This window comes from Mytilus trossulus, chromosome 4 (assembly GCF_036588685.1).
Source record: "Mytilus trossulus isolate FHL-02 chromosome 4, PNRI_Mtr1.1.1.hap1, whole genome shotgun sequence".
Classification (NCBI taxonomy): Eukaryota; Metazoa; Mollusca; class Bivalvia; order Mytilida; family Mytilidae; genus Mytilus; species Mytilus trossulus.
Window position 1 is genome coordinate 40,434,150 of NC_086376.1, and position 19,447 is coordinate 40,453,596.

Consider the following 19,447-nt stretch of genomic DNA (forward strand, 5'->3'; position numbering starts at 1 on the left):
AATTGTAAAAACTAACTACATTATGTGTTTTGTGGCAAACTTAACACTTATTTTTCATTTAAAGATTGTTTTCAAAGCGAAAAATATTTATAGCTACAATGTATCATTGATTTTCAGAAAGGAAGTGCATATGTTGATTAGGAATCGGTGCTCACCCATCCCATTAAGAATTGAAAATGCCAGATATTCAAAAAATCGCATTGTACAGCTGATAGAGTTGAGGATGAGCGTCATTTTTCAATCGAGTGCTCGCATTATCAAAATTTGAGGGAGGAACTCTTTCAGCATATTCAGTCTAGCACATGTCAGAACTTTGAAAAGTTAGATAAATATGATATATCTTCGATGTAAACACAAGAAAACTTTACTATTATAGGGGAAACAAATGATGATTATATTGATAGTTCTTTTGAATTATGCAGTACATGGTTTGATACTGACTGTTATTTGATATCAATGTGCTAGTTGTTTTTTTTTTATTTTGTTTTGGCTCCGATTGTGACTGAGGCTTACTGTGTTATACAGATAATTATATCATTATAATTACTATGATATTAGTATTGTAAAGTCTTAATGTTGACCCAATCAGTATACCGCCGCTTGCAAAATTGGGAATATACTGTTTTACCTCTGTCCGTTCATTCAACCGCCCACTCGTCAGTCGTACCGTCCGTCAGTTCGTCCTTCCGTCCCATGGATATTTTCGTTGCATTTTTTTCATGAACGACATTACAAGGATTTCTGAAAGGTTCATTGCAGTCGGCTGTATCGTGTGATACGTTTTCAGATTCATTACTCAACAAATTCCTGTTTACCGAACACTTTTCACATGACAGGCCAAGTTGAAAATTTTCGTCACATTTTTCGTAGGAACTTACAATACAATGCTTTTTCAAGGTTTATATAAGTCACCTATACGGTGTGAGGCTTTTCCAGATTCACAACTCAAGATTTTTCATGTTTAAGCTTGAATCGGAGCGTTTTTAATGAATAAATCGAATCAAGTGAAATAGACACTATAGTGTTTAAAAAGTGTCCAAAATCTTTCGTTAGATGAATCTGAAATTTTAGGCCAAAATCGGCCCTTAACGGACCTTCTCCTTTGCGTTAGCAAATTTTTGTTCTTCCCTCAGCGGGCTTAAAACACTTGCATGACTTGCATTTGTGACATCGTGGCAACACCGCCTGCACCCAATACAGCGCCCTGGACCACTCGACCAACTCGGCTACATAAAATATAGACTGTTCGTTGGTCGATGTAATGCCTTTCCTCGTCGGCTTCTTACCACATTTCAATCCCATATTACTTCGATTTTGACATCACCCGGCGAATGAGATTATATCTCCCGATCTCAACTTCTTATTACAATGACCAAGGAGCAGGAACTGCGGACCCGTCATGAGCACCTGGATTCAGCACCGTACCGGTGTTTTTTTTAGTGGGATTCTTATTGCTCAATTATAGTTTTTCTATGTAGCTATTTTTTGGTGTGTACGTCTATTCGTCTTTTTTTCAGCCATGCCGTTGTCAGTTTTTCTTTGACTTTTGAGTTTGAATGTCAGTATGTTTGCTGAGCCATGCCATGAAGGTAGTGTAAACGTGTTTTGCCAGGTACAGTTTTATTAAGGATATATATCGGGTTCCAAATTGAAATTGATATTTTAGCGGATTTTCTAAACCGAGTGCCAAAATATTAACTTTGCACTGATTGAAAACCTTTAAATTTGTGTGGAATTTTCCTAGCTTTGATTAAGAAGCAAAATTGGAACTTTTTCCATCAACTAAAATTCATATTCACAATTTTGAACATGCAAGGCTTCACATTTCAAAGTTTTTTTTCTCAAATAGATTGCATCTAAGATTAAATTTGGCCGTCTTCTTTTGAAAATCATGTTGAATATTTTTGTAATGCGGACTAAACTATAAACCTTAATTTCCCCACCATTTAGTGGAATATATATGATGTAGACTAGTCTTTAAATATAAAATTTAATATTAGCAGTTTTATAACTTTGCCTCAAGTTTATTTTGATCAACACTGATGTCAGTGCTCATTATTAACGGCTGCATCTCTGGAGAAGATAATATTAGAAAAAAATTGACTCGGTTAAAAGTGAGACATCCTGTTCTCCAGGATAAAATGTCTTAATTTTCACTGGTGGTTTCTTTTTAAATACTTTTAAATATTTGCTGTTAAATTAACGTATCATTATGAATACTTAGCTGAGCGCGAAGCGGAAATCACGTTTACATCCCCGATATTGTTCCCGATTTTACACGTCATCACCTGAATGTTTACTTTCTGCCACATGTTGTCTTTAGTCCACTAGGAATTATTGCGTTATTTAAAGGATTTATGAAGTTTGTGACCTTAGGACAATAATGTAACTTTAGAAAATCATTAGATATATCAAACTGAAAGACTTTCATACTGTGATATGGACGATCAAGACCTGTATGAAAGTTTACCACCAACTAGCACCAGCGTGGATCATATGGTGGCCGGTGCTGCCGCTGGTATTCTAGAGCACAGTGTTATGTATCCGGTGGATTGTGTAAAGGTGTGGATTGATTCTTTGCTTGTATTTGATTACAGGATGATGATAATTTTTAGAAAAGGGCAAATCTCTTATTTATTTTCATATCTATGTCAGTAGGACGCTTTAACCTTGTAAAACGTGATTATTATGTTGTAAGGTATTTTAAATTACCTAACAGCTTTTGACTCAGAAAAAATAATTAAGATATGAAATAACTGATAGCCTTATTTATCACAAAGTTGCGAGTGTTGCAAAATAACTGAAAAGTAAATTACGTTTATTCAGTTTAGTTAAGTAACCATAAGGGAAGTAACTCCAATGAGGTTAAGATATAGGAGATAACATTTTTACTTCTATAATAGCACTCTTATTTTATTGACTCTTCTCATTTATATTAAAGGTCAATCATTCATCATTAGGAGTGGATTTATGAGTTACTTACAATCTGCATGTCAGACAAACCAGACTGAATCCAAAGTTTTTAATTCAGAATCAGATGGTTCAAAGGGGGTGGTCATGGTCATGGTGGTGGTGGGGTGCTTGAAAAGACATGAAAACAGCCAATTTCTTTATGCGTTTAGAATTAAAAATATAACTTTAAAACTGTTTCATTACCATTTTCATGAAAAAAAATCAGTAAATAATGAATAAATTGCAAGTTAAATATTAATTGTAAACTAACAATTGCAAATGTTGCACTTTTCAATTCACCAGCTACATTTTCAACTCTTTAGAAATGTTGTTAAAGATCATTTATTAATCACTGGGACTGTGTTACTCATTTAAATACAAATGTACAAATTCACACTATACATGTAAATTTCAAATATACAAACCATTAGGGCTCCTTCTACCATGTCTACTAGAGTCTTGAGAACCATTTGGAGAAATGACTTCTCCATTTGGGACAATTAAGGAAAACTGGTGAGATTTGAAGAAAAAAACAGTTCACATTGGTTTTTATGTTGGGTTTTCAATTGCATATCTGCCATGGGTATCCTGACTCCTGTTAATTTATTCTATTTTAAATTATTCAAATCAAGCTATATTTCATGTCTTAGAAAACCATCATGAATCATGACCATTACAGTATTAGTTTATATTTTATATGGTGTATGTCCAGAATTGTCATTTATATATTTGTATATGCAGCTACACAAATTTTCAACTTGTCATGCATTTTTCTGTTGTAAATGTTGTAGGAAATCAAACTGTTAAAGTGTTTTAAGCATTGCATTGAATATTGTTGATTTGTCTGGCATTTTTATTTGAAGCAGGAAATTTCTATAAATGAAAATACATGTACAAGTACACAATATCAGTGATATTGTTGGCTTTTTTTAAAACTACCTCTACCCTTTTTTATTGGGTAAATATGCATATTTTTCATCAAATTGGGAAATTTAGAATAAACCATGAAAATGACTGAGACTTCAATTTACAGACCCCCTTTCAAGAGTCAAACCCTGCTTTGAAATAAGACCCCTTTTTGGACTTGAAAGTGATGATACATAAAAAGACACTCAAATCTGCACAAATAGCAATTTTAAACATGAAAAATGTGTAAATGAGTGTTTTTCAGTTTGTATTGATGCACAATTACATGTACTACTGAGACTGCACTGTTTGGGAAAAAAATGTCTTTTTGGGGATAATTTTAAAGCCATTTTATTTTCAAATTGGGATTCTTCTCCAGGGGAAAAAGCCTTTATTCTCCATAAATTAAAGGCAAACAATAGCACTGCACATGGTATATGTAATTCCAGTTCATTTATTTTATTTTAGCCCTTGTTTTTATAAACCTTGTACATGATATTGAACATGTTAAACAAATAAGGTTTTTAACAACATGTAAGAAAAATCTGAAGAAAAGCAAATTGATAAACAGCATGGCATGTTTCAAAGTGAAACCTAAATTGTAATGTTTATCTTCCATGTCTACTGTAACAAAATTTTGTAACTACTGACTAAAGATACATTTTAGTTAATGAAAATTCAGAAGTCAATGATCTTATTTTATTCTCACATATTAATTTTTTATGACAAACAATATTTAAATTTTGAAAACAAATATTTGCTAGTAAAAGGAATACCCACGATTATAAATACTGTGGATTCATTATGTTTTGTTGGATACTAATTTTTGTGGATTTTGTTGGTACAGGTGAACTACAAATTTAAATGTTCATTGAGTTACTAATTTTCCATGGGTTTGTACGCAGACTTTGACATAACCTCAAAATAAAATCTCTAGGAAAGTGTAAGTTTTGTTCAATCCACGAAAATAAATGAATCCGCAGTAAGGGGAAATGTGAGAAATGTTGATGACATCCAGTTAGTATTACATAAAATGTACAATTAAAATGATTAAAATGTATCAGGAACACCTTGTAAAAAAATAGACATTTTAAGAATTTATTTGTTGAGACTCCATGCTATTTGTTGAAACTGTTTTACACAGTTCTTGTCACTGTTTGTGAATTTGGGAAAAATCATTCTTTACAATCAGTTTTTTTGCTGTCATGATGACAAATTACCTTTACCAGTTTACAACTTGTTCAAATGAATCAATTTATTATAAGTCCAACTACCTACCCTACATACAAGATGACATGTGTTTGGTTAAATGTACATGTGTTAAGTACATTTATTCTTAGTCTTATAAATCTACATGTACAGTTTTTACATCACTTGAAAATGAATCAAATAGAAAGAAGAAGGTGTGCATTTTGGCAGATTTGACCCCCAATGTTCACCTTAAAGTTATATAATGTAGTCAATGACATACTTTGATTTGGATCGATTTAACTAGAATGATGACACACAGGATATTCACAAGACTATATTTATAGAAAGAAAAATGAAGGTTAAATTTCAGGACCATTTTAGTTTAAATAAACACAGTACTCAAGAGTCTCCCAACATATTTGGTTAGTCATGGAGTTGAAAATTGCAGAAAACAATTATATTTTAAATGCCCTTGTCTGCTATTTTTTAACAAGTACTTTTCCCAATTTTAAAAGATGTGATGAATTAGTTTAGTTTAAGCATATTTTATTATTCAAAACGACAAATGGATTAGACACAAGTTTTACAACTTAGTAACCTCTTCATCAAATAAATGAATTAGTGCATTTTCTATTTTTTTTTTTTACATTTATAAATAAAGTACCAGAAAGAAATATTTATTTAAGCAATGCTTACATGTATTTATGCACAGAACAATAAATTCAATACATGTAATTAATTCTGCAACTTGCAAATTTTGAAAATCTATGGCTTTTAGGTCAAGATCTATATTACAATATTTATCATGTTCATGTTTCAAAATTAAATAAATAAAAACCTTTTAATAGGTTTTTAAAGAATCAGTTTTTAACAATGTTAGGGTAACCATTGAAATTTCCAAAATTTCATTTTCTAAGACAATATAACACTGAAATACTCTTGATAGATATTATTCATAAAGTTTATCATTAGAAATAAGAAGAACAAACTTTAAAGAGATTGTAAACTTGAACATTGTTTATTTAAGGTCATTGTAAAGTGGCTGATATTTGATTAGAATAGCTTGAAACAGTTTTGTCTTGCTTTGTCTTTAAGTACATTTATTTCTAAGATTTGTACACCTGTTTAAGTAGGAGGTATTATACCAATATCCAACCTAACTACACACCATGTTCAAATGAGTCTCAAGACTCAAGTATGTTTATGAAATTTCAAATTTTTACACTTTGTTAGGTTCCATAAGTTACATTTTGATTATGTTTTTCCTGTAAATTCAGAAATTATTGTGTGCATTTATAATTGCAATTTTGTCATTTTAGACAAATGTGATTACTATCTTTGCGATACAAATGTATTGAGAAAAATCCTGATTAATTCATATAAAGAATTTCAAAATGCTAGTTTAAATTATTGCTATTATAATCCTGTCACATTTTTGCAATAATAAAAACATAGCAATAATTTCTGAATTTACAGAAGTTGTTCCAGTGGTATTTAACTTTTTTTTTTTGTTAAACTAGTCAATATTTCATGTCACATTACATCTCAAGTATGCTTTCACTTATTCTCATGATTTTGTTGGAACATATGACACCTAAATGAACTTACATAAGTATAAATCTGCAATTCCTAAGAAAATCAGCACCAATGATAGAATAAGGAGATGTCACACAGATGTGGTATAATTACCAATGAGACAACTTTCATCAGTGACCTATTGATGTAAATATAAACCATACATGTATATATCCTTGTAATGCCTGCAACATGAGCAAAACCTTGGTCATGATTCACTAGATTGAACATCACTAACATGTCATGCAGGAAAACTGCAGGCCTCTGCCCAATTTGCTGATACATAGTAATGATAGAGCATGTACAATTCTAACAATAATAGGCATGAACAGAGGACTTATTTGATTCACTTAGCTACATGGTTTGTTTGTTAAAAATATATTTTTGTTGTTGTAGACTCGGATGCAATGCCTCATACCAGATCCTAAAGCTGACTATAGAAGTATTGCTGATGCCTTTTATAAGATAGTAAGATATGAGGGAGTACGCAACACTGTGCGAGGTGTAAGTGCTGTCATAGGTGGCGCTGGACCTGCTCATGCACTGTACTTTGCATGCTATGAAAAAATGAAGAAAATAATTTCCGGTGGTCACCAAGGAAACCATTTGGCTCACGGTAGGAAACATATTTATACTGATAGTTGTATTTTGTAAATACTATTTCATCAGAAATAAATTAAACATCAATTAGAATAAATAGCTTTAATTTAAATTTCTTAACTATATGGCATATAGTTTTACTACTCTGAAGCAAGAAAAAAACGTATTTGTCTGATCACTTTTCATTTGTAATTGTAGCTGATTACATGTACCTCACTTGGCATCTTCATGTATGTATCACTGCATTAAAACTACAGTTGTGCTTAAAAAGTAAAGAGTTCCAAAACTTTAACATCCATGACATCTTTTTCAATTAGGTTGCTTAAAGGGGATGTTATCATTTATGTGGAGAAGTGGTCGATAAATAATCTTGCCTTTTGACTACAAGGAAATCCTCTACTTTAATGATCATGGGATATATTAAGCTGATAGGGTGAAAGAAATATTATGAAGAAATTACAATGATGCATGTTCACATTGCAATGTATAAATGAGGTAAAAGATCTTTTTTGATACATTTCTAGATACATTCCAATTAAGCTAGAGTTACTTCCCTTTTGTTACCATTTTGGAGGTATATGTGTAACGGTGAACAAATTCCTTAATAAATAAGCCAAACTTGTCCTGTAATATGCTGACTGCAAGGATACATTATTGTTTTCTTTACATTGACAATTTCCTTTATCATTGCTTGATTCATCACTACAATCTTATAAGAATCTCTTATCAGACTTGGTTGAACTGCATATTTAAATTTGTTTAGTCAAATAACAAAATCAACCATTTATGAGGGGGGATAGGACCGTTATCGGGACTCCTTGATCGGTTGTTTTTAGGCTCAGGATTTCGGGATTGCTCCTTTTAGGATCAAGAAATTTTTTCCATTGTCGGGACCTCAGGATCTCGTGTTTTTAAGTCTGGGATTTCAGGATCAGGTGTTTTTACGCCAGGGATTTCGAGATCAGGATCCCTCCCTCCCCCCCCCCCCCATTTATCCTTTCCAAAATTGGCAGCAAAGGGAAATAACCCAAACTTAAATTAAGTCATTTAGAAACCCATCTATTATCTTCTGCTTATTTTGTGATAAGAAAGAACCAAATGTTAAAGTTGAGCACTGCAGACCCTCTAGATGATAATCTGTGAAAAGTAATATATTTGATACTAAGTAGGCATATATTATATCATATAAATCATTCTTAGGTATAACATGGTATTAATCATTATTATAAGATTTTCAGGTAAAGATCACATGTCCATGACAAGAATCAAATTGTGATGCTGATTTTATCTAGAAACAACTGACAAAGTGCTGCTATTCAAACAGGATTGTTTATTTTATTTTTAAGCCAAAAGATAATTAATTATTATTTCACATTTTTATTGAGATTTTTCATTTTAAAAATAGAAGATAATTTAAGCTTGGTTGACAGTTATCCCTTAAAAATGTCAGTTTCTGTTAAAAGAAAATGTGAATTGCGTGTTTAACACATACAATCAACAAATTATTGGATATTAAGGATGAAAGATTAAAACATTTCATTTACATAATACATAATGAGAAATGGGTAGATGTGACCGTAATGCCATGTCAGTTTGTAATATATTAAGATAAATTAGTGAAAATGAGAGAAAAAACACCCAGAATTTCACCATGTATGACTTTTTTCAAGGTATACAACTCTTTTGGAAAAAATGCATAGGAAAGTATGAAACAGTATGAAATATTATATTTATGTAGAATTCACTATTTCAGGATCCAATGATTATGCATATGCCATCTTTCTAATACTACATAATTTTAACCAAGACTACAATGTATATGAATGGGTATCAATAATGACCTTAACAATTGATTGACAACATATATTTAGTTTTAAATTATTTTTATTTTGGTATTTACCAAAATCAAAAGATTCTGAAACAGAAAAGTTCATGAAATCTGTTGAAATGTTCAACTTTTCAAAGGTAAGTATCTATATTTTAAATTATCAAGATTGTAGAAATTTCTAGAAAATGTGTGAATATTTGTAAAATATTTTATTTCTTATTTTAACAGGTACGGCAGGTTTGGTGTCAACATTATTACATGATATGGTGATGAATCCTGCAGAAGGTATTAGATAAATCTTATACATATATATAAAATAATGTTGGCAACTCTGTTTCAAAATAATAATTTTAAAAATATAAAAAAAGAAGATGTAGTGTGATTGCCAATGAGACAACGCTCCACAAGAGTCCAAAAGACTGTTATAAATTAATAGTATATAAATAAATGAACAAATAAAGTAGTAAAAATGAAGGATCTGTATACTTGTTTTCGAGATATATAAGTCATTGAAAATTAGGCTGGAAATAATTCTCCCTAGACTTTTCATACATTTAACATTGGCACCCTCTATGTTAAAAAAAGATAAGAAAAAATAACAAGGATTTTATAGCATTTTCAAATATGACTTTTCAATCTATACATGTAAAAAAACTACGACAAGAAAAGTAGTGTTTAGTGGGGATTTTTTTGAAAAGGCACTATATGGATGAAACAGGAGGATACTGAATATCTGGAAAAAAAATAAAAAACAAGGGGAGGAAACTTTCTTAAAGTAGAAATTAATAACTATAGGTTATCATACAGCCTTCCATTATGAGCAATTTTATTTCTTATATTAAAACATATATATCTGTATGTTACATACGAAGTGAGAGGGTTGATAAGGTTATTTTGATTAATAATAATATTTGTCAAGAGACTCAAGACTGATACTGAGATAACTCACTGAACAAGTGATAGGTTATATCATGAGGTGTTTAATGTACATGTGATGATAAAAGAAATGTACATGTGTTATAAATATTTGTGCTTTACAAATCAGATAAGATCATGTGAATGTTGATGACTTGTTGTGTTATGAATTATCAAGATGTTATGTTTAAAAAGGTTAACCTTTGTTATCTAGTAAATAAATAGAGGATTAGATTGCAATGGGCAAGTGAGCTTGGTTAGTAAAGGTTCTATACATTGGCGACGCACAGCACGGTCCACTCCATGCATAAACAATAAGTAAACCTACCCTTGTAAATGACCTAGCAACATTGTAGGCCTCTGTGGCCTAGTGGGTTTATAAGTAGTCACTTCTGTACCACTAGCCTGTCAACACTGACACCTGTCACTGAGACTGTCAGTTCAAATCCAACACATGACAGCTGTTCCAAACTGCAACTAAACAGCACAATAGTGTTAAAAGTGGTATCAAACACCACCAATCAATCAATCATAATATTTCTATTTAGATAACACCACATGTATCATTTGATTCTGTCATGCTTTCATTTCATTCATAAAACTTGAAATGTGGAAAGTTTGTGTAGATACACTAAAATTTGGCAATTCATTGGCTGCCTCAAAATAAGTACTGTCCTGTATGTATATTGTCTAATGATAATTTTTTTTTTGCAGTGGTAAAACAGAGAATGCAGATGTTTGACAGTCCGTACAAATCATGTTCGAACTGTATCAAAGTTATCTACAAGGAAGAAGGTGTCATGGCTTTCTATAGAAGTTTTACAACACAGTTGACTATGAATATACCTTTTCAGTGTATACATTTTATGACTTATGAAGTAATGCAAGATATAATGAACAAAAATCGTGGCTATGATCCATCATCACACATGATCTCGGGTGCAATCGCTGGGGCAGCAGCTGCTGTTGTCACTATGCCTCTGGATGTATGCAAGACATTATTGAACACTCAGGAATGTTGTTCAAGGTCGCGAGTTTCTTACGTGAATGGAATGACTTCAGCATTTAGACTGGTTTATGAATATCAAGGACTGCCAGGCTATTTCAAAGGTGTCCAGGCACGTGTGATATTCCAAATGCCGGCAACAGGCATTTCATGGTCTGTTTATGAACTGTTTAAGTATTTACTAACCCAAAGACAAAACATGGAAGACAAATACCCTAGAGTGAATGGACTAACCGTTAAAGCTGTTGAGAGTAGCGAAGTATAACAAAGAAACCCTCAATCTGACTACCAACCGCCTCGTAATAAAACCAACTTTCTCAACTGATTAGAAGAAGCTGCATGTGCTAAATACATTATTTTTTTTATGTTTTTTGTTTGTTTTGGTTGACACGCATATTTATGTTCATATTTTTTTGTCATATCTCATTTCTGTCTAGATCTTTTATAATTAATAAGGTTTAAGTTAAGCAGTTATGGCCTCTTTAATTTTTACGTTCACTGACCTATTTCTTTTCTATTACTTACATTTTTTCGGACTGCTGTATATCACCAACAATCTTCTAGTTTTATGCAAAACAGCATTTTTTTCTTCCGTTTCTTTTATTTACAAAAATGAATCATTGAAGTCATTGGATAAACTTTCTTAAATAGTCAATTGATTCTGCATCATAATTCATAATTTTTTGCAAAGTTTATTTGATTGCAAAAATGCAGCATGAAATATTTTGCAAACCTAAAAAAAATATCAATTGAAATTTTTGTATCATTATTTGTAAACAGAATTTCCTAAAATTAAAATCAATTCTTCCCCAATTGAATCCATTGTCAAGCAATAATTATCATGAATAAACATTTCTGAATTTAAAGTATTCCTTAGAAAATATAAAAAAAAAAAAAATGATTAGTCGGATTAAAACCGATTTAAGATAAATTAGTACATTTTCATAAATCATTTTACCATCATAAAGTTGCAAGAAGAATCCAAAACATCTTTTAAATTAGATAAATTACTCCTATCATTATCAGATATCTAATACCAGTTATAGTCCCTTTATATAAGGGTCCTGTAATGGTATAGACTTCTTGTTGATCAGATTGATTTTGAATATTTAAATGACTTAAATATCTGAATTGTCTCAGATCAAAAACATCATACTACATGGCTTACATTATCTGGTCTCAGCATTTTCTTCATTCATACTTAGATGATCTATCTTGTTTTTAATGAAACCCTAAAATGTTTACTTTTTAGATTAATTCATGTCATTAATATTTACTCTGAGTAGGTGTCTGTATAAATATAATTCTTGTATTTAGGTTTCTTATTCATAGTAGCAACAATAAAGTAGACACTTGTGGATTCAGTTAAAATATTCTCGCTTGTGTAAATTAAAACACAGTGATTTGTGGTGATAAAATTCAGATTTATGTCCTTGTCATAAAATAACTCTATTCACAGAGAGAAATTTCACCCAAAATCCCCAGCATTCAACAGCAACAGTGATATTTAACTGAATCACAATGTGCTGTGCACTGTGTGAACTATGTTAGCTGTTCATGCTTTTACATGTTATTACGTCTTTTTGGATGGTAGTCATCTTGTGATTCTATACATGAAGTGTATTTGTTTCATTCCATTGAAATCATATCTATGCAATTTAAAATGGTTGATTTGTGTATTGATTATAATTTTCTATAAATTAATTAAATGGCTTGATGTTCTCACACAATTCAAAATATTTCATAATCCATGATAGGAGGAGGTATGAAAAAAATATTATTTAGTCTCTGTTGTCCAAAAAAATGAATTCTTTTTAAAATCTTTCATAAAAATTGAGGCTTTGATTAAGGTATGGATGATATAAAACTTATTCTGATTATTTTAGTGCATGAATGTAATTTCTGGCACTCTGCTGTAATTTAAATATTGTTATGACATAACTGACATATTGGACCCCCCAACAAAGGCAATTTTACTAAATTTCGCGGCAAAATTTAATAAAAGCAATGATAGTTATGTGCAAGAAAATGTTTTACTCACATTAACAACTTTGTTTAGGTCATCTTTTGTCAAAAAAACCTCACACAATTTCTTTGCGCTTTGTGTTTTCTTTTTCATTGTTTTTATGCGTTGCAGTTGAAGACTCAAAATTATCAAAACAAGCATGTTAGAAAAATTTAGATTAAAGAGACCAAATTTTTTTTATACATATCTTCTCCTTTTCATTCTCACTTTTTGCCATGCTTCTTGTTATTTAAAAAGATATGTTTAGACCAGTTATTTTGTGGAAGGATGTTGATCGATGTACATGAAGATTTAAGTAAACTGAAAGTACACGGTTTTTCCCTTCTAATTGTATTTTCTATTTTAGGATTTTTTTTCAACATGTTCAAGAGAGCCAACTTGTCTGGTTTTCAAGAATGGTTTTGAAAGGTTAAAATCATTTTATCCTTAAAATGAAAGTAAATTTCTAATATGTTTCAGGCTATCTTTGAACTAATATCTTTTGTGTTGATGAAGGCTTCTGCAGGTGTTTAGTTTTCAAAGATACAAATTAAAAAAAAGTCTGAAAATTATATCTTAATTTGAGAATGCTTATTAATTTCCAGTACATGTTGTACTAGGTTTTAAAAATATCAGGGTTAAAATGATTGACAGTCTGATAAACTATTTGATGCAGATAAAACAGAGTTTCATTTAGGTCCAAACTGGGAGGAGGGAGAACAACTTTAAACATTTAAACACTTATCATTTTTTTTAAGAATTTTTTTTTTGGTTGAGATATCCTTTTTATCTGTTATATATTATGTGCTCGTTTATTTTCAATAAGAGGTTGGTTGTGTCAAATTGAGGAGATTTACACAACTTTTTTTTTTAATATATATTTATTATGATAATTTTGTATGTTTGAAACTGTGGTTTGAGTGTTACTAAGCTTAACTTCAGTTTGTGTGGGTCATTATGAATGCTACACATGTGTACATACTTTCTGTATGGGACATAAATATTGCTGTACATAATGTGTGAGTCATCTAAAGTGCTACACGTATCTGTAAATATTGTGTTTTGATTTTATGTGAGACATGAAAAATGTTTCACATTTGTAAATAGTCGTGAACAGTGAGCCCAAAGGTGTGATGTATTATTTAAAATACTACATCTTGGGTTAATCTTTACTTTATTTTTTTCCTTTCATATTACAACTCTTAATTTTTTTAAGTTTTTTTTAATTTGATGAATATTAGGAAGACTTCAGATATACTGAGGTATTTTTTTTTATTGGTTGTTATTTTGAATAAAATATAAAAGTTAATTTAAAATTTTCAAATAATTTTTATGTTATCAAATATATATCTTAAAATTAAACAGACATGAAGTTCAAAACATTTCAATATCTGATATGTAATCGAGAAATATTTGTGTTGAAAAATGAAATCTGTGCCTTTCTATGGGTAGGGAGAATTCATGTACAAGTAGTATTCCTACTAAAACTGTACATTAAATTATTAAGTGGTGCATAATTGTGTATAAAATATAACATCTTCAGACGAAAGCATTGTATTAGAAAAAGACAAAATTTTCATTTGTAATATCAATTGAAGACTTTATTTCTGAGTCCATTCTAACAGTAAATTAAACTTAGTACATTGTATTTAGATCCTCCTTTTGTCTAGGACATACTTAAGAAACATTTTTTTCTCTCTCCGTTTTATATTCAAACCTAATGGAATTTATATCATCTAAGTGTTGTTATAATAGAGGATTTTATTAAATGTAAAGATTGAGTTCTGAATCAATTTTTTTTTATTGTTTCTTACTTCAAAAAACAAGGTACTCATTTCCATTAAATTTTTGATAATGATAACCAAACTTATTATTTGTTTAATATAATTTTTTTGATACAGTGCTTTCATTCCTATGTCAAACCTTGAATGTGTTAAATATGTGATATTTAAGTTGTCATGTAAAATACTCAGATTTCATACAGACATTGTACTGATTTATGTTATTCTAATACGACGTAAGGAAGTAACTAACACTACAGGGAGATAACTCTGTAAATATTTTGTAAGAAATTTATGAAAATTAAACAAGTCAAATTAATTTTAGTCAAGGTGTTGGGTGCTACCTTAATAGTTCATTATATTTACAACAGTCAAGAAAAATGTTTTTAAAAACAAATAAGGATAAGCCAATTGGTTGTCTTAAAATTTCTACCAGTGAATATAAATTATGGTGAAGTAGTTATCATTCATTTAGCAGTCACTATTGGGACACTGACCATTGAATATAATGTCATGTGCATTTTTAAATGTATATTTCATGTATAATTCTCATTAAATGAGTTTCATACTTATTATAAAGGCGAAGACTCAAAAGCAAAATATGTATGACCATCATGCCTAAGATCTAATTTTATGTTTTTAGGATGATTTCTTTGCCATGAAAACTTTTTACCGATTTTTCAGTTGGTGTTACTGCTACATTATAACAATAAGACAGAATTGATTGCAATCATGTTACTGATAAGTAGTCCGTTTTTTCTATCACAGATTAGAAATAGTCAACTTCTCTGAGAAACTTTATTTATAATACAGCAAACATTGTAGACAAGATATTTTGATCTTGTGGCAATCAAATGTTTATGGTAATTTTAATCCAGGAAATTTTAACCAGTTGCAAAAAAGTTTCTAGAGGAAAGAAAGAGACAACAACCTTACCATAGAGCAGACATATACCTGGCAGTCTATGTGAGGGATCATGTAGTAAAAGTTTTGAAGCAGCTAATTAAAGATTTTGACACAACTTTCTTAGTATTGCTCTTTAAATAAAGTCTTTACACTGTTGATTTTGTATGTAGAAGGGGTTCAGATTTAAATGATTTGTTTCATAGCAATTTTTCTCCTGATACTCTTCCTTGAGAGTGGTCAGAGGCACAGAAAAGGCAATTTTTTTTTTTTTTTTTATTTTTTCCATTGTTGATGCTGTCAGTAGCTGCTAACATTTTATATTTTATGAACACATTCAAAATTCTTCCAGTATGAATTGATTTTAGTTGTGATATAAGGAAGTATGATACTTAAACGTGTTAAAAGATAAGACTTTCATAAAAAATTGAATTGTAACCTGACATACTCCTGTGATCAGATGTTTGAAATTTTATATATTTCCTATACATCTTTGAAAACTTACATACTTTACATTTTTTTCTTTTAGGCAATTGTCACAAAAATCAACATATTTAGAAAGATTATAAGACTTCTATATAAATATTTAAGTAAGACCGTATTTAAATTTGCTACTTAAAAAAAATTCCTGTATGACAAATATTATGTTCTTAGATGACATTGTCTCATTTCGTTCATTTGGGTTAAATATTCAAAATAAAACTTAAAATATTTAATATCTTAATATTTTCAGTTGATACCTAAATATTTTTTAATCTCATAAGATTTTTTATATTTGTTTTTACTTAATGATAATGTCACAATATAAAATTTGAAGATTTATTATTTTCTTTAGAAATTTGATTGCCCAATATCTAGTTTTGTTTGAACAAATGTGCTTAGTCACAAATTTGTACCTTTTATTTTACTTTTTATTTTGAAAAATTATCTGTTAGAACATAAGGCTTACATGTCTGGTTAGAATTTGATTTTAAAACTGAAAACTTGTGTTTAATGTTCAAGTGTGTTTTTTTTTTTTTTGAAAGACTGTTTCATGTGTCTGTTTGATGTCTATGTATTTTACAAGATAACTTTGCATATTTGTTGAACTTATATATTAAATAAAAGGAAATGTTATTAAAAATACTTTGTTTGTTCATATCAATGCCTATGGAAATTATTAAGATGCCAAGGTGATCCTCTCTTAATATAGTTTTACTCATCATCAAAAGTATATAAATACAAATTATTTCAGACAAATATTCTTTTTATATACAATTAAAGATTGTATGGAAGAGATGTATATATAATTGCAAAAAGAGAATGAAACACCTATTTTATACAACTGCAAAAAAAATTTGCAGACATATATTGGTATCAAGTCGTGGTCTAAAGACACTTTTAATTTCAGGACAATAACTTTAGTTTAAGAGAATGAATCTCTATGAAATTTAAGCAAAAGGTTTGACACCACAAAAGGAAAATTGGGATTGGTTTTGGGGATTATGGTCCAAGCAGTTTAGGAACAAGGGACCCAAAATGGCTACCATGGCTAAAAATAGAATACAGTGATAAAATGAAGATTTTGGCTTATATCTTAAAATGATTAAATCCAAAGCATTTAGAGCAAATCTGGGGGAGAGGGGGTAAAATTATTCATCAGGTCAATCTGCCCATAAAATTTCAGAAGTATCAGACAACCTGTGGTTTGATTAATGCCCTTGCATTGAAAATTTTGCAGTGTTTGGTTTTTATCTTGAACATTATTATAGATAGAGATAAACTGTAAATAGCAACAATGTTCAGCAAAGTAATATCTACAAATATTTCAAATGACCAAATTGACTTCTGAAGGAATAATTGCCTTTAAAGTCAATTTTTAACAAATTTTTGTAAAGTTTTAAATCTCTGAAACTACTGAAACAAATATAACCAAAGATAGTCACAATCATCATTAGGGTACCTATCTTGTTAAAAAATGTGTCTGCCTTCCAAGATGGCTGCCATGGCTAAAATATAACCTAGGGGTAAAATGCAGATTTTGGCATCTATCTCTTAAACTAAAGCATTTATTGCAAATTGGACTATGGATAAAAATGTTTATCAGGGTAAGATATATCTGTCCTGAAAGTTTCAGATGAATCAAATAACTTGTTGTGTTGTTGCTGCCCCTGAATTGGTAATTTTCAGGAAAATTTGCAGTTTTTGGTTATTATCTTCTATATTATTATAAATAGAAATAAACTAAACAGCAATAATGGTCTGAGACCACATATGTCTTTTCTTCGTTGTTCTTTCTTTGTTGTTCAAGATTATAGTCCCTAGTGTTGACAGTGGGTTACTTTCCAATGTTTTTTATACCCCTTCCAACTTTATTTCTCCATGATTTATGTCTCATATTGCAAGTAGAGGGGTGAAGTTACACTGTAAAAAAAATTGGGTCCAGAATTTTAAAGGAAAGCAGTGATTTGGTCCAGCTGAAAAGGTTAAAAAATAAGCACTTCGGAAGCTGTCAAAAGATTTCAAGACACCTTAAACATAAAATTGTCCATATTTTGAGTTAGAGCCGATGAAGTATATAATTTTGATATAATTTGTCCCAAAAGTAGTACAACACACTAAAAATTTCATTGAGAAAGCGCAGGTGGGATTTTTTTAATCGTCATTTATGTTCTAAAAGAAATGCACTACGAAATAATTGTGGTCACGGACCTAATGTTCAGCAAAGTAAGATCTACAAAAAGGTCAATATGACCAAGGAGATATTGCCTTTCAAAGTAAATTTTTAACAATTTTCATAAATTTTTGTAATCTTTTACAAAAGTCTTCTGTAACTAAAGCAATATCAATTTTACAATGTATATAAAAATATCAGGTGAGAGACTCTTCTTGCTCCTTGGAGCCTCTAGTTCTAGTTTCCAGACAATAACTTGTGTGCAAGTGTATGGATCTTTCTGACAAAGAATCCTATTTAACTTCTTCTCGAGTAGTCCATGCTCTGGCGTAGTCCTTAATATACTCCATAACTATTTTGAAGTTATGGTTCCAATTGATGTGTTAATGTTCTCTAAATTTAGGACTATGATAAATCACTTTCGGAGATTCTCATGTTGAATTATATTAAGAGCTCCAGAGGGGCTTTCATCATAAGGCAAGTGGTAACAGTCAGTCACTTGTCAAAGGGTTTTTATACGACCGCAAAATTTGAAAAAATTTTCGTCGTATATTGCTATCACGTTGGCGTCGTCGTCCGAATACTTTTAGTTTTCGCACTGTAACTTTAGTAAAAGTGAATAGAAATCTATGAAATTTTAACACAAGGTTTTTAACCACAAAAGGAAGGTTGGTATTGATTTTGGGAGTTTTGGTCCCAACATTTTAGGAATTAGGGGCCAAAAAGGGCCCAAATAAGCATTTTCTTGGTTTTCGCACTATAACTTTAGTTTAAGTTAATAGAAATCTATGAAATTTTGACACAAGGTTTATGACCACAAAAGAAAGGTTGGGATTGATTTTGGGAGTTTTGGTTTCAACAGTTTAGGAATTAGGGGCCAAAAAGGGCCCAAATGAGCATTATTCTTGGTTTTTGCACAATAACTTTAGTTTAAGGAAACAGAAATCAATGAAATTTAAACACAATGTTTATGACTACAAAAGGAAGGTTGGTATTGATTTTGGGAGTTTAGGTCCCAACAGTTTAGGAATTAGGGGCCAAAAAGGGACCCAAATAAGCATTTTTCTTGGTTTTCGCACCGTAACGTTAGTATAAGTAAATAGAAATCTATGAAATTTAAACACAAGGTTTA

The 19,447-nt window shown here is 30.4% G+C and overlaps 1 protein-coding gene across 1 annotated transcript; it reads left to right on the top strand.

Annotated features, from left to right (window-relative positions):
* The first annotated feature begins 2,283 nt into the window (after positions 1 to 2,283).
* Positions 2,284 to 15,673, top strand: LOC134715290 (mitoferrin-2-like). The gene is made up of 4 exons (XM_063577392.1): positions 2,284 to 2,562; positions 7,021 to 7,240; positions 9,281 to 9,337; positions 10,682 to 15,673. Exons 1-4 carry the CDS (start codon positions 2,440 to 2,442, stop codon positions 11,236 to 11,238), a joined length of 957 nt encoding a protein of 318 aa, XP_063433462.1. The 5' UTR covers positions 2,284 to 2,439; the 3' UTR covers positions 11,239 to 15,673.
* The last annotated feature ends 3,774 nt before the right edge of the window (positions 15,674 to 19,447 follow it).